General features: G+C 34.2%; 1 protein-coding gene across 3 annotated transcripts in view; it reads left to right on the plus strand.

Annotated features, from left to right (window-relative positions):
* LOC106882826 (serine/threonine-protein kinase SMG1) overlaps window positions 1-16,342 on the plus strand; it is a 197,669-nt gene that overhangs the window by 29,580 nt on the left and 151,747 nt on the right. For all 3 annotated transcript variants that reach the window (XM_052969574.1, XM_052969573.1, XM_052969575.1), the window contains 7 exons: window positions 3,939-3,997; window positions 7,405-7,482; window positions 7,826-7,907; window positions 10,226-10,273; window positions 12,457-12,582; window positions 13,451-13,621; window positions 14,695-14,871. In XM_052969574.1, the coding sequence (XP_052825534.1) occupies window positions 3,939-3,997; window positions 7,405-7,482; window positions 7,826-7,907; window positions 10,226-10,273; window positions 12,457-12,582; window positions 13,451-13,621; window positions 14,695-14,871 (741 nt within the window). The remainder of the gene's footprint in view (window positions 1-3,938; window positions 3,998-7,404; window positions 7,483-7,825; window positions 7,908-10,225; window positions 10,274-12,456; window positions 12,583-13,450; window positions 13,622-14,694; window positions 14,872-16,342) is intronic.

The following is a 16,342-nucleotide window of genomic DNA, read 5'->3' on the forward strand; positions in this document are numbered from 1 at the left end:
CTGTACCTATATATATATATATGCATACACTTTTGAACATAATATTGAGGACAGCTTTTTGTTTTACAATTCAGTTGACTACAATTGGCTGAAACAGTCAATAGCTCTTATTTGCAATATTTTCTGGCAGAAAAATCTGTTTTGTTACCTTAGTCAGAGCTTCAGCTATAACTTGAAAAGATCCGGTGGAAATTAAGAGGGTTTTCGTAGTGGAAGTGCAGGTATAAGTGGATTTGGAACCTGAATATTTTCTGATGCATTCATCTAATAATGATAAACTTGGTTAGCTAGGATTCTCTAAGGGTTGTTGGTGTAGGTTCCATATCAGGATACAAATTGCTCTGTCAGATTCAAAACTAGCTTTGCTATTTCATCACCATACATCTTGAGGAAAACATAGCCCAACATGTATTGTCAGTATTTTTTCTAGAACTTTCTGTTTTTTAATTCAGTGTTTATTATAGAAGTATTGGATTAGCTAAATATCTGATATTGCTTCTTTTGAAAAGTGCTGTACTTCTGAACTGACACTGCAGGCAAATAAAATAGTGTTGCTGTTGCTTATTGCAATAAGCTGTATTGCATAGTATGTACTTGTTAGGTGGAATGTGCTATTGGACATAGTGTAATGACTGTTATTATACAAAACTGCCAAATGTTTGAGTTGGTTGAGTATCCTATCAACTTGGTTTGTTTTGGATATTGCCTTCCTATTAATTCCAATTAATATCTCTCAGAATGTGTAGGATAAAAGAATGATTTCATTTCCTTATTTATGTAGAGAAAAGCTAACCAATCTTATGACTTTACCATTTGAAGTTCATATAGTTTGTGCTAGCTAACCAGTGACCTGGTTGAGCATGAGGAAATGTAAAATTTGTCTCAACAGTAACAAAGTATTGTTAGTCCTTTTCTTACTGTATTTCTCTTGAAATACAATGCCTTTATTTCAATTAATTTTGAACATAATGGAGAGTTTAGTTAAAGTAATTGGTGTTTGGAACTTAAATTAACATGAAATTGTGATGGAGGGTTTAAAACTTAGATCATTTTATTACTTTTGTTACTATATTTCTGTTGAAAATACCCTTCATTTGTTTCAATAAATTTCAAATATAGTAAAGAATTTAATCAAATAACTAATTGTTTTTTTAAATAATGAAGACTAGTAAAATAATTTTGTCATTATTAAGCTGATGCTTGTGACATTAATTAACATGAAGTTTTGATGTAACATTTTAATTTAGATCACTTTAACTCATTTATTACCACATTTCTGTTGAAACACCCCGCATTTGTTTCAATTAATTTTGAAAATAATGAATTTAGTAAAATAACTTTATTTTGCTAAATAACGACTTTATTTTACTTAATAACTTTGTAGTTATTAAGCTAGTGTTTGAAACATAATTGTGCTGAATTCAAATCCCAGAGAGGTTAACTTGGTCTTTCATATTTTTGGGTCAATAGGTTCTAGTTGAACATTAGAGTGGATTGTAATTGACTTCCCCCTCCCCTTAAAAGTGCTAGCCTTGAATTATTATTGTGATTGTGGTGGTAGCAGTGGTGTTGGGAGAGGAGGAAGGTTGGCAGAATCGTTAGAGCATGAGACAAAATACTTCATGATATTTGTTCTAGCTCTTTACATTCTGTGTTCAAATCTTGGAGAGGGGCCAGATTTGCCTTTCATTCTTCCAGGGTTAATAAAAAAAACTATACCAGTCAAGTACAGGGGTCAGTATAATCAGCTAACCACATCCTGATAAAATTATTATTAAGGTGGTGAACTGGCAGAACCATTCACAAAAGGCTTAGTTGCATTTCTTTTGTCTTTACATTTCGAGTTCAAATTCTGCCAAGGTTGACTTTACCTTTCATCATTTCGTGATCAATACAATAAGTACCAGAGTTGATGTAATCAACTGCTGACTCCATGTCAAAATTTGAAAGCATTATTATTATTGCTATCTATCTATAATACATTAAAAGTGAGCTTGAATCTTCCTTGCTTGCAATGTTACCCAGCCAAACTGGTGCATAATGGGAAAATACTATGAATTAAAATAGCAAGTAATAAAATCTCAAGAAGAGATAGTAATAATGTATACTAAACAGTAAAGCGAGTAGCTACATCAAAGTAGTAGTTGAATATTACTACTAGTTTAACCCCAGGGGGATTCTCTACCAGCTGGTTTTCGGTGTAAGCTCTGCACCCTTTATATACAATCCATTGCTAGCAGGGTAGGGGGTGAACTCCAACTACTCTTCAGCAGCTAACAGTAAATGTTTCTATTTCCGCTTTTGTTAAACACAATATTTTAATCATTTAGAAATATTTTTAAGTGAATGTAATTTCAAAAATGTAAGTTGTTTGTGCAGTAAGTATCTATATTTTAGCTTTCTTTAAACAGACAATATTTTTATGTTTTTTAAAATTATTTTCAAGTGAATACTGTTACAAAAATTTTTTTTGACATATTTTATAAAAGACTTATTTGTAACCTCGGTGTGAAATAATTTTTTTCCATAAGTCTTTTTGAGTGCATTCAACATATTTCACCTCCAAAGATTTGACTGTTATTTCTAGCATGCCCTACTACCATGTAACAGCTATTTGCAATAAAGGGCCTGAAATACCTGTTACGTGGTAGCGGGGCATCCAAGAAATAGCAGCCAAATCTTTCCTTTTCTGAGGAAAGGAGCCGGTTAAGCTTGATTTCAATATCACATTCGTTGAAAGCATCTGAAATAACCTGGAAAAGAAAAAAAGCCCACGAAACAAAACTCCATTGCTGGGAAACTCACACTTACTGGTCATCCAATGGGTCACAGGTAGTCTAGTAATACATTAAAAGTGAAGTTCTGTCTTGCTTGCTTGCAATGTTACACAGCCAAACTGGCACATAATGGGAAAATACTTTGAAAGTAAAGTGCCCCTGGAATGTGAATACGAATGGAATGAAACAAGTTTTGCATAAATTGGACCAGTAGTTATTGAGATATTCATAGTTTTGGGGTATAAATACCCAAAACGGTGTATAATGGGGAAAGTACTCCGAAAATAAAACCCTGAAAGGGAAGAAACGCTAAACTTTCCATTAAACACATTATTATTTTTAAGGGAAAATGACTTTAAAAATACGGTAAATATTTCATAAAGGACCCATTTGTAACCTCAATGTGAAATAGTTTCTTTTCTATAGGTTTCTTTCAAGTGCATTCAACGTATCTTGTGTCCAAAGATTTGGTTGCTATGCCACCACATAACAGCTATTTGCGATAAAGAACCCGAAATACCTGTTACGTGGTAGCAGGGCATGCAAGAAATAGCAGCCAAATCTTTCCTTTTCTTGGGAAAGGAGCCATTTACATGTGATTTCAATGTCACATTCGTTGAAAGCATGCAAAATAACATGGAAAAGAAAAAAAAACCCATGAAGCAAAACTCTGTTGCTGGGAAACTCAGACTTCCCCAGTGACCCAATGGGTCACTGGTAGTTTAGTTATCATTATTATTTTTAAATATTCTTTTCTACTCTAGGCAGAAGGCCTGAAATTTGGTGGGGGGCTAGTCAATTAGATCGACTCCAGTATGCAACTGTACTTAATTTATTGACCCCGAAAGGATGAAAGGCAAAGTTAACTTCAGTGGAATTTGAACTCAGAACGTAAAGACGAAACACCACTAAGCATTTTGCCTGACATGCTAACGATTCTGCCAGCTCACCACCTTAAAGAAGTTGAAGTCAAAGGTTCTTATTTCCTAAGGGTAATGGACTGGCAAAATCAATAGAGTTGCATATAAAATGTCTAACCCTGAGGTTGAATTTACATGTCATTGTTCTTGGGGTTAATCTTCTTAACTGTTCCCTCCCTACATATTTTTGGTTTTGTTGCTACCTAAGAAATTATTCATTTATTTTTCTCTGTATTTGCAGGTTGCTGCAAAAGTAACTGAAGAGTTACTTGCTGCACTTCAAGAACTTTTTTATGAAAGGTAATTATTACATCACAGTTTATTTCTTGTAGCATTTTTTTCCTTTGTGTTTGTACTTAGCTGAATGACTGAACACATGAACATTACATTAATATCTTAATATAACCATTGTTATGTTCTCTTGAACAAGAAAAGTAAACTACTTAGCGCAACCTGCATGACTCTGGATTGGTTCCACTTTTATTTTGTGGGTGAGTGATGAGTCAACAAACAGTAAGATGCTGATCCTAAAATGTAAAATGTCTACATTTGCAAATGCCGTCACACTCATCTTAAATTGAACAAATAGATATAAAAGAGTTGAAAATGCAATTGTACACACTCAATGATTTATGTATTCATTTTTGATATGTTCTGGCAGCTTCAAATGTGAATATATGATTGTTGTTGTTTGTTCATAACACACATGATTCACTAGTGTAAGAAGACTTTTAGATGCTGTGGTGTTTCAACTTTATTGTGTCTCCTCAGTCAAAGCTATTCCATGAGACCTACACATCTAGCAAGAACACAAACTTTTGTTTATAGGAATTAGCATGTATGTTATTTGCTAATATATATACCAAACAGATAATAATCCATGTGGTGCATGCAACGCATCAAGAATCTAAACAATAACATACCTATTTATTCTTAAATGTTCTGGTAAATTTGGATATGAATATCTAATCTCTGCTGTTTGTTCTTTGTCAAAGAATGCCTCCTCTCCTTAGATGTTATGTGTTCATAACGTGCACATTTCAATGGTTGAAGGGAATTTTGAGACACCACAGTGTTGACTTTGTTTCTCCTTAGTCAATTGTATACATAGTTTTATTATACATATAATGAATTAATGTGGTTAGTAAACAAATTTTCAGCAAGGGACTTGTTTGAATTGCTTTTGTCTCTTTGGGATTCCCATAATTCACCATATGCTCTACTGATGATAGTTTACAAATATTGGTTTAAAATTTTGGGGCAGGGGATAAGTCAATTACATTGACCCCGGTGTTCAACTGGTACTTATTTCATCAACCCCCAAAAGTAAAGTTAACCCTGGCAACATAAAGTAGGAAGAAATGTTGTGAAGCATTTTTCCTGGGACAGTAATGATTCTGCCAGCTCACCACCTTTATAGTTTACAAATATTAATGAATACCACTGTAGTTTAGAAAACTTAAGGAAGCAGCACATATACTAGGACATAACTACCTCCTAAGCAGGCCAAGTGCAGAGATTAATACAATATGGGAAGCAATAATTATGAAAGAAAAGAGCAGATTGTCACAACAGATTACATAGACATTAGGTTTATAAGTCTTAAAAATTCATTGTCACTGTCTTTGGGCATAGCATAGTAGATAAAGATGTTGATTAATATAGTGCAGTGACCTAGAGGTTTTGAGTTCATTCCCAAGCAAGGCACAGAGGTAATTCAAGAAAAGCGACTGAAGCAAAAAATGTTACGAAAGGCAAAGAGCAGAATGGAAACAGTGTACCCCATGGATCAAATAGAAAGGTTCAAAATTCTGATACAACAACTGAGTTCAACATGACACCTGAAGATGGCTGGAGCATGTAACAGCTGAAATGTAGTGAGAACAACAATCAAAATGAAGACACCAGTCCAACTAATATAAACAGTACAGGCATACCTCAGCTTAAGTCATTTTGATCTAAGTTGTTCTCGATTATATGTGTTTTCAAAAATAATATATGGAAAAATATAAATCGAGTGAAGTCATTTTACTCGATTTTACGTCTGTCCGCCACAAATATTGGAATTGTAAAATCAATAGAAAACTGTTAAAAGCACATAAAATCATGTTACAATAAATAAGAATAAAAGCATATAAAATCATATTAAAATACGTTCAGTAAATGTTAAGATACTCACCATAAAGTAGTGTAGCTTAGTGAACGAAATCATGAAATCAGCTGTGTTGTCTTATTTATCATTCTTTCGGAGCTCATATTGCACTGTAGTTCCAATATCTACCGTTAGGCGTCGTTGTCACTTGATTCCCACGATTCTTTTGAATTCAGATTTGTTTGCATCTGTTTATCAGCTACTTTCTCATTCTCATTCATTTGTGACTTTATTTTTTGCCCCCATGGCTCCTAAGAAAATTCATTGGGAAAGAGCTAAGCGTCATACTATAACACTGGAAGATAAACTGGCTATGATAAAACGCTGTGAAAAAGTGATAGCAATTGCACGATCTTTTGGTATGAGTCGGACAGCTGTATCAACAATTGTACATAATAAGGACAAGATTTTAGCACATATCAGATCTGAAGTCCCCGAATGAAGAACACTGACATCAATAAGAAAAGAGGCAAAATCTTTGAAGAAATGGAAAATCTTCTTTCTCTTTGGATTGTTAAGTTGAAGTGTCAGTGTGCTACTATTAGTTAAGAAATCATTGAAGAGAAAGCATTGTCTTTGAGGACCTGAAGGAAAAGTATCCAGATGAGAAAGTTGTAAAGTTCAAGGCAAGTCAAAGATGGTTCATGAGATTTAAAGAGCGAAGAAGTTATCACTCCATTAAGAAGCAAGGTGAAAGTGCATCAGCGGACGAACAAGCAGCAGCGGAATTTTCTATTTAAAATTTTTTTTTTTTTTTTACTATTGCAAAATAATAATAATTGCTGAATTTGTTTTTAAGCTTAAAAAAGGCTTTTATTTTACCATGTCTTATTATAAACCCCATTCATAAATAGAGCTTCTGCAATGTATGGTAAACACTGCCAAATTATATTCATAAATTTAATTTTTTTTTTTTTTTTGCTGTACTGTATTAAAAAATAAAAATTATTTGTTTGTAAGCTTAAAATAGGTTTTTATTAACCATGTATTATTGGAGATGCATTCATAAATAAAGTACAAAACTGGGAATGGTTATTATTGGTTTAACTTAGAGGCAAGAAAATTTGGCCTAGCCTAGCCTAGAAACAAGTTAATTCGACTTAAGTTGTATCTCATGGAACCAATTAACGACATAGGGTGAGGTATGCCTATATACATAATATAAATTCTGCATCTCATAAATATAGAATTGTATTGATGAAATATGTTTTGATTATTTGTCACTTAATGTTTTACTTGATAGAAGCATGTGAATATGTTATTACTTACCTTTTAACTATGAAGAGGTTAATGTTATAAGATGTCCTTTTTTTTAACATTAACTTCTCTTCTCAGCCAGATTGACTGAAACAAGTAATTTACCTTGTTTAGAGTGGCTGGAGTAGTTCAATAGCTATAGTGGAGCCTGAAATCCTTGTTAGTATTCTACCATTTTGATTAATAATTGGTTAAAAACTTTAGTACTCATTAGTTAGAATTTAATTACAATAAGTAAATACTTTGGTTCCTTTAATCAAATTTTTACTGACATTTTGTCTCCATTTATCTCCTGTAGAATCTATAAAGAAATAAAGTATGAGGTTGCTTTATGTATTGGAACAGTAGGCAGTATAATGGGACCAAATGCTGATAGGTAAGTACTGCTATTAACTTCTACCATCTAATAGAAGTTTCCTTTTGTGATTGACCTTATATGAACCAATTTTTATTTATCCTTTTAAAATACTTCCTTAAATCTAAATACTAAGACAAATTGCTTGTAAATATCTAATATTGAATAACAAGTGTAAGAATGATTTTAGAAAATGTGTGTAGATTGTGGAGTTATGTAGCTCGAAATATTAACTGTTATAATTTTGACTTTAAGTCTAGAAAGATGAAGATATTTAAATATTAGGGAAATACTATGGCTGGTGTGTGTGTGTGTTTGACTTTCAGAAATAGCATTAAATGTTATCCCATTTATATGTTTGCAGATATTTCCAATGGTTGTTTGCCCAAACCAACAGTGCCACAGATGATGACATCAGGCAGCTGTTTCTTCTAGCATTACTTGAGGTAAGTACAAACCCAGTCAATGTTAAAATCATTTCAATCTTTTTTTTTTCTTTCTACTCTGCTATAAGTGCAACAGAACATAAAATTAATGGTTGAATGTTGATGAACAGTATCAGGCTGCTCATTGACATTCACACTTGATATACTGGATGCGTTTTACTTTAGTCTGTCACTATTGCTGCACATTACTTCTGTTGTTTATGTTGAAGTCTCAGATAAACCTGCTAGAGCAGCAGTACTGTTACATGAAACATCATTAAGTTTGTTAAACTGCAAATTGTTATTAAAAATAACATTTGTCATTGTAAAAGTTCATTTATATTTTGGAGGATCAGTAGCTATATTAAACTAAGATTACTTACTCATTGATCAGTGAGTTTAAATCTGTTTCTAGTATTTTATTCATTTATTTCAATAAGAACACTGACATAGTCTAAATTCATTTCGAATATTATGTCCTATCCAATAAAAAGATTTATCTCTCGCTTAATGCAAGAGATTTGTACTAAAATCGCTGTCATCTGAAGACCCACTTTAAGAGTTTTAAGAGGCTTTTAGTCATTTTAAGATACCGCAAGCTAGTAAAGGTGCAAAAACAAAGGACCACCAAATATTGTGCAGTATTTAGCTATGTGTCTTTCTATGCTGAGTTCAAATCTAGCTAGGATCCTTTTTTTCTCTTTTGTCTTCTATCTATTCAAAGTTAATTCAAATTGAGTATAGTAATGAAGATGGTAGATTCAATTCTCTATACCCTTCCTCTAGCAATTTCAGACCTTGTAATTTTAGAAATCATTATTTGAAGAAGCCATGGAAGCAGAAAACTACCCCACATCTTTTTGTTTTTAAAGATTTGAGAAAGTTTTTTTTTCCCCAGTCTCTTTTACTGGAGTATAAGGGTAATTAGATGGGATTAATGTTCTGTGTCAATCATTGAAGGGGCTTAGTTGAATGAAGTTATATGGGTAGATGATGAATTTCAGCTGGATATGAGGTTTTTACTTTTTTTTAAATTTATGTTCTGGTGGAAGGAACAGGCCCTCTGAATTCATTGAGATAGATGCCATTAAACTGTTGCAAATCGGCATCTGCTGGGAGGAGATAGAGGGGTCCATGTTCCAGGAAAGCAGGAATAAGTGTAGTAATGAATTTTGGGCGTAGATAGTTAGACACAGGAAAAGTGAAGTGACGAGGAAAGACAAGTGGGTTGGAGACGCATGAGTCACAAACAACACAAGTCCATGTGACTCCAAAAACAGAGGCCATTATAGTATCAGTAAAAAGGGCAGAGAGAGGATTCAGTTTACTTGTGGACAAGAGGCTGGAGTGTGACTGAATGAGTTTATGCCAATCAGTCTCTTTCTCATAATGTAAGAAGAATTAGTCAAAGCATTTGGTAAGCTGTCTAGGTGTAGGTTATATTGGACATGCTTGGTGGAGAGATTGTACTCCAGGTGAGGTTAGGAGTGATGGCAGTAAGTTCGACTTTAGTCAGTTGCTCTTTGACAGATGTGGATTTTGGTGGAAGAGACAAAGAGAGATGATACAATTTGTCAGCAGACCAATTTTTCCTGTTACATTTTCATAATTTTACTTTTTACATTATAAAATCTGAGATATTTAGCAAAGAGTAAAAGGATGTGATGTTCATTCCTTTTCTAGAGGTATTGAGTCACTAATCAATTTGTAGAGTGCTTGCCCTCTTAAGTACCAACTTCCACCATTTTGTTTTGAAACATAAGGCCTTGTATTTGTATGAGAGAGATTGTGTTTCGTCTCTTTCTCAAAAGTATTTTTGAGGTAAGTGAAGTGAAATGCTTACATGGAATGAAAACTAAGTCACAGTGAACTTACTAAGTGTGTGGGTATTGTTGATTGAGTCAGCTCAAATATTTTACTATACTAAAGAGATGAAAGTAAATTCCTTTGAGATTTGAACCTAGAACATCTGTTATGAATTGACTTTTAACCAAGTTTTGCAGTGATTAAGCAAGCGTTGATAGGGCCTGTATGTGGTTGCTCAACCTGCTAGAAACAGACACTGAGTTGTGTTAAAAAAGAAGGATACATTGGATTATGTAATCCTAAGTATACACTGTATTTGACTAAGCAGTGAATGTCGGCACAGCTAGAATCCTTTTGATCAAAGGTATACTCAGTCAGGGTCGATCTGGGTTTCCCCTCCTTGTAAATGGTATTGCAAATTCAACAAAATGACCATCATAAAGGAAATCTAAATCTTATTTATTTCACCATTCCTTATGCAATCTAATTTAGGTAGTTAATTATTTCACTTATTCTTTTCCTTTTTTCTACAGACTTTGAAATGTGATGAGAAGAAGCAAACATTAGCTGATTTCATGCAGGTAACATAACGTTTGTTTTTTAATTTTTTTTTCTTCTGATACTTGTATTCCTATAGGTAGAATTCTGGTTTCTATTGTGTATGTATAGATGAACATTGGTGAGAACTTAAAGAAGGGGAAAGCTTGTCAGTGCTCTACAAACTTTCTTAAGCAGAACATGAAGGCTCAATTAATAGCATATGGACACATAGAACTGACATGACACTTAGATCACAGAAGCTACACACATAACAGTAGACAGACCAAGCCTCAATAGAAAACACGAATGGAACAGTAACACCCACCACCACACCACACCACATGACTAAAAATAGGGATGAGATGAGAGAGGGGGGAAAAACCCATAAATAATACACAGAAACACACGGGGTAATACACACAATAGACATATATGCACTTACCTGGGATTCTTATGAGAAACAGAGATAGATGTATAAAAATTTTTTTTTTTAATAAGTAAAATAAATAAATATATAAATATATCTGTCACATACCTGTGATAAATATAAGACAGAAATAAATAAAACTATATAAAGGTCATGGATACATACAACATACGAAGTGAGCCCATACATACACACATGAAATTTCACGGACAGCCATAACAATGTCATCAACACAACTAACAACATCAGCAGCAACAACCACCACCATGGCCAAACACACATACACAGAAGAATACAGGAACTGTACCATATTTTTTTTTGTTTTTTCGGGTCTTAGGACAGTAGAAGAGGATGGGACTGAAGGGAAGGCCACACTGCTGCTAAAAGCTATGACACACATGCAGGCATACACACACGCACAACCAAACAAGGTCACAAATGCATTCGCACATCTTAGAAGAACAGAATGGAGTAAGTGGAGCAAGAACACACACAAAAACAGTGTTGCTGAAGAGGTCACAGATATGTGATGAAAGATTTCTGGACAATAGACATGGAGTTAAAATAATAAAATAAGAAGAGTAATAAATGAGTGAAGGAAAAATATATTGTGTGTGTGTTTATTTGGCAAAAAAAGAAAAAAAATGACTGTTCTAAAATACAACAACATCAATATGTTATTGAATAAGCTTCTGGGAGAAGTATTCAATTAAAACTCACTTGAGAGTGTTGTTGATGATCAGGATAGTGTTAACTACACCATCGAAATTTTGAACTCACTAGAACCACCAGGTACAGCTCCTCGTTTTCTTCAGCTGAAAAAACGGACTCCTATTGCATAATTTGTCTCATCCAAAATTATGCAATGGTACAATTGTGCACAAACTTATGAGGAACTGCATTGAGACAAATATTCTCAATGGTTGTGGTAAAGGGGAGACTGTCTTCATTCCTCACAAATCAGTTATACCATCTAATGTTCCATTCCACTTTAAGCAGTTACAGTTTCCTATCCAAGTTTCTTTTGCTGAGCATTAATAAAAGTTAGGGCCAAACACTAAAAATTGCTGGATTGCAACTTGAAGAACCATGCTTTTCACATGACCAGCTTTATGTAGAGGCCTCACGTTAGGGACTAAAAGCAAATCTTTTTGTTTATGCATTCTGAAATAAAACAAAAAACATTGTTTATAAAGAAATGTTCACTCTTAATGCAACATGAATACTTCAATAATTTAATTTGCCATAACTATCATTACATTCAAGAATGAGTAAATTACCATTGGTGTATTGATAAATAAAATAACACATACAACTCACTTATTATTGTCAGATAATAACAAACAGAAGTTTGTGTATGAAATTGATCTTTTTCCTTCTTCAATTATTACATGTTTTTCTCTTATAAACTACACACATACAGGAGGAGTAAATTATATATATAATAATACTTTGAATGTGGCTCCTGAGAAAGAATAAAAGTAATTATTCAATCAACGACAGGTATTTGACACCTGTTTTTCCATAGCAGCATGGCTTGCCTTCCAGTTTCTGTTCTACCAAATTCCTTCACAAGGCATTGGTTAGCCTGGGGCTGTGGTAGAAGTTACTTGTCTAAACATCTTGAAGCCACATAACTGAGAAGTGAACTTCTTAACCACACATCCATGTCTGTGTCTACGTGTGTGTGTGTGTGTGTGTGTACACATGCATATATGTGCATGTGCATACACACACACATATGATACACTCTCACATTTTCTCATCTTTACTTTTCCCATTTTTTTTTCTCTTCAGAATGTAATGGCTAATGTGCAGACATTGTTGGAAAATGCTGACAGTGCTGAGATTCTCATTGCTGTTGTCAACATAATCCAGCAGCTTTCAAAGGTCTACCCCCATGTGTTCAACTCTCACTTTAGGGTAAGTTGCTTTATTTTGTACATGTGTTCCTTCATGCTGGAATTTGCTTGATAGTGTTTATGGTTCTGCATTGTTTCACTCTCTATGTAGAAAAAAGCAGCCAAATCTTTTTCAAGTTACACCCTACTCATCATTTTACATTCATATTTCTGTGCTCGGATGAATTAGGAGGAATTCATGGAGACAGTCTTTTCATGGTTGGATGCCCTTCTTGTTGCCAACTCTCACTTATTTGTAAACAAGGTAATATTTCTCTATGGCCTGACATATTTTTGCAAAATATTGGAAATGAATGACACTGCTTGTTTGACAGTGGCACTCATTTGCAAGGCAAGGAGACACAAACATACATTCTCTCTTTCTCTTTCTTTCTCTCTCTCTCTCTCTCTCTTTTTCTCTCTTTCTCTCTCTCTCTCTCTCTCTCTCTCTCTCTCTCTCACACTAAATTACAAAGTGCTCTTGATGGAAGTTTATCTTCACACCTTGCCTCAGGTGTTGATATACTCCTTTGGTTTTTGATGCTTTTCAGATTTTGAAAGTAGAAATTGAGTTACCTACAATAATCCAAACACATGGCTTTTATTCTTTGTGACTCAAGATGATGTACAACATGCTGACATCCAGCAGCTACACTATGTATATGTATATTACTGTAATGATATGGTGTTGCTGGTTTCTGCCTTGAAATGATATGCTGGAAATTGTTTTCCAGATAAAAGATGGCAGTGCCAAGCTGAAAGAATTTATTATTTTAATTTTTGAGAAGAAAATAGAAAAATCAAGCCTCTTAGAGCTGCTGATGAATTTTGTCATCATTAATGTTCTTGTTGCTGATTTCTTTTTGTCCTTGATTGTGTCTTTGATGTAGGATACAGTTGACATCTTAGTTGGTTGGCACATTGACTTGACACAGAAAGAAAGCCTCACTGTATACACCTCAGAAGCTTTAGTTAGTTTCCACCAGTTCTGGATCAGAGATCTGTCTTTTTCTATAACTCTCCTTGGACAATTTCTTGAAGACATGGAGGCATATGCAGAGGTAAGTGTTTCTCTCTTTTTTTTCTTTTACCTTCATTATCATCATCATTACCACCATCCTTTTATCATACTTAAGATATATATACCATTGAAAAGCATGATACTGTGGTTTTTGTTTGAGAGAAAATCTCTTCAGAAACATCTGTTAACAACAGTATATATTGGAGCAAGGTGAAAAAACGTTGGCCCTTGTCAGTAATTTGTACTCAATTGTCACATTCCTTGACTAAAATTTTCTTCTTTTAACATTTCTTTTATATTCCAGCAATCCCATTTTTGTTTTGTGTTTGTGTGCGTAAAGATGAGAAGCAGTCTGATGCCTCGTAAGCTGGGATATAAGAATAACTAATTGAAATTAGTGAATGGAAGGATAAACTTGACTTACTGTCATGATGAAGAGAGATTTAATAAAGGTTTTAATTCAGTGGTTTAAATATAAGACTGAGTGAGGAATTGTCTGCAAGAGAAGAGAAAGAATTGTATGAGTTTGGATGTCATGGTATAGAACTGAAGGAATTACTCCTTGTTTAGTTACATAATGTTTCTGATTTATAAGAAACTATGTTTCTAACAGTTTGACCTCCATTAACCAACAATTTCAGTATTTACCATGTTTGTGTATGCGCTCTGTCTAGAGTTAGCAAGCTTTGAAGTTGTTATAGCAGTACAAATTGTATATTTCTTTAAAGAAAACTAACTCTATCAATCAAAACATTTTACAATATATCTTTCTACGAATTCCCCCCTCTCTCTTGCTCTTGATAGTGATAATTTATTTTTGTTTGAGATGATTCTCATTAACATAACTTGGGTTCACATTTTAGGCTGCAGTCCCTCCATAAAATTACTTTTATTGTAGTTGTTTGGAAAGGGATATACTGCAATAATCAGCAAGCTGGATTTGAGATAGATGTACAATAAAAGACTTTAGTACAACAAATTGTTTTAAAATGAAAGTATTGAATATATATTACAGTATGTGTATTTTAAATGACTGACTGAAAATGACCAAGCTGTAGCAATTTTGTTGAATGTATTTCTTTATATGTTGCTTTCAATAATTTTTTTGTCAAGGACTTGAACCTGCAAGTGAATGGACAAATAATGACTGAGGACGAGATCCCAGCCGTATCAGAGTGCAATACTAAAATTTCTGCATTACTCAAAGTTTTTACAACAGTCGTTAGAAGTCTTGGAGATAGCTTCTCACCAAACAAAGGGTCAACTATATCGAAGGAATATATATCAGAAGTAAGTGTAAAACTTCATTTTTGTTTCTGAATTTCTCTAATTCCTGACTTAGTAGTTAATGGACTCTGCATTATATACAAAGATAAAAGGTTCTAAAACTAATTTCCATTGAAGCTGGGTCTGTTGTTTCCTTTTAAACCTAGGTCAACTCTAGTTGAGCAGACTTGTGGTCAAAGGCATGCTTGTCTTTCCTTTCTAGTTTTACATTATCCAATGTCCTTTTTATTTTTGTAAAGATGGTACAGTATGATTTATTCCCTTTTGATACCCACCCACCTGAGACTGCCCTTGGTCCTATGAAACAAGCATCTATTTTAAAGTGATTTAAATTAAAACCTTTCATCAGAATTTCATATTACTTTATGTTCCAAACATCAGCTTAATAATGACAATGTTATTGTTAGAAAGAGATTCTAGCTCTGAAAAGCAAAAAAAATTTCCCCAATGTAAAGATTGTTACAAATACCAACAATAAGATGTGAAGAGAAATTAGATTAACTCAAATGAGACTGGTTTACCAGTAAAGAGGATGATATTCTGTGATTAAGTAATGGCACGGTCCAGGCATGGCTGTGTGATTGAGAAGTTTGCTTCCCAACAACATGGTTTTGAATTCAGTTGCAATGCATGGTATCTTGGATAAGTGTTTTCTACTATAGCCCTTGGTCAAACAAGTCCTTGTGTGTGAATTTGGTAGATAGAAACTGAAAGAAAAACATTTATTGGCTTCAGTGCAAAGAGCCATGGAAAGATCCATACTAGGAATATTATTGGAAGAAAATATCCAAAACTAGATAACTTGAGAAATAGAGCAGAGTGAATGTTATGATTACAGAATATTGAAAGCACAAGGTCCACTGGGCCAGACTTGTTGCAATTTTCACAAACAACATGTGGACCTAGGCATTGCTGAGTGGTATCCAAAGAAATAAGAAAAACCACTTGAAAGGCCTCTGCAATGATGGGAAGATAATTTAGTTACATGATTTGGGTCAGCATGAAAAAGAATTATGTGATCAAGAAACAATTTGAAGTGTATTGTGACCAGCAATGTATAACAACCAGTAGTCTGGTCAATAGTGATATGCGTGTTTGTGTGTGATTATATATATATGTGTGTGTGTGTGTATGTATATATATCATCATCATCATCATCGTTTAACGTCCGCTTTCCATGCTAGCATGGGTTGGACGATTTGACTGAGGACTGGTGAAACCGGATGGCAACACCAGGCTCCAGTCTGATTTGGCAGAGTTTCTACAGCTGCATGCCCTTCCTAATGCCAACCACTCAGAGAGTGTAGTGGGTGCTTTTACGTGTCACCCGCACGAAAACGGCCACGCTCGAAATGGTGTCTTTTATGTGCCACCCGCACAAGCCAGTCCAGGGGCACTGGCAACGATCTCGCTCGAAAATCCTACAGGAGCCAGTCAGGCGGTACTGGCAACGGCCACGCTCAAAATGGTGCAT

This window comes from Octopus bimaculoides, chromosome 7 (genome assembly GCF_001194135.2).
Source record: "Octopus bimaculoides isolate UCB-OBI-ISO-001 chromosome 7, ASM119413v2, whole genome shotgun sequence".
Classification (NCBI taxonomy): domain Eukaryota; kingdom Metazoa; phylum Mollusca; class Cephalopoda; order Octopoda; family Octopodidae; genus Octopus; species Octopus bimaculoides.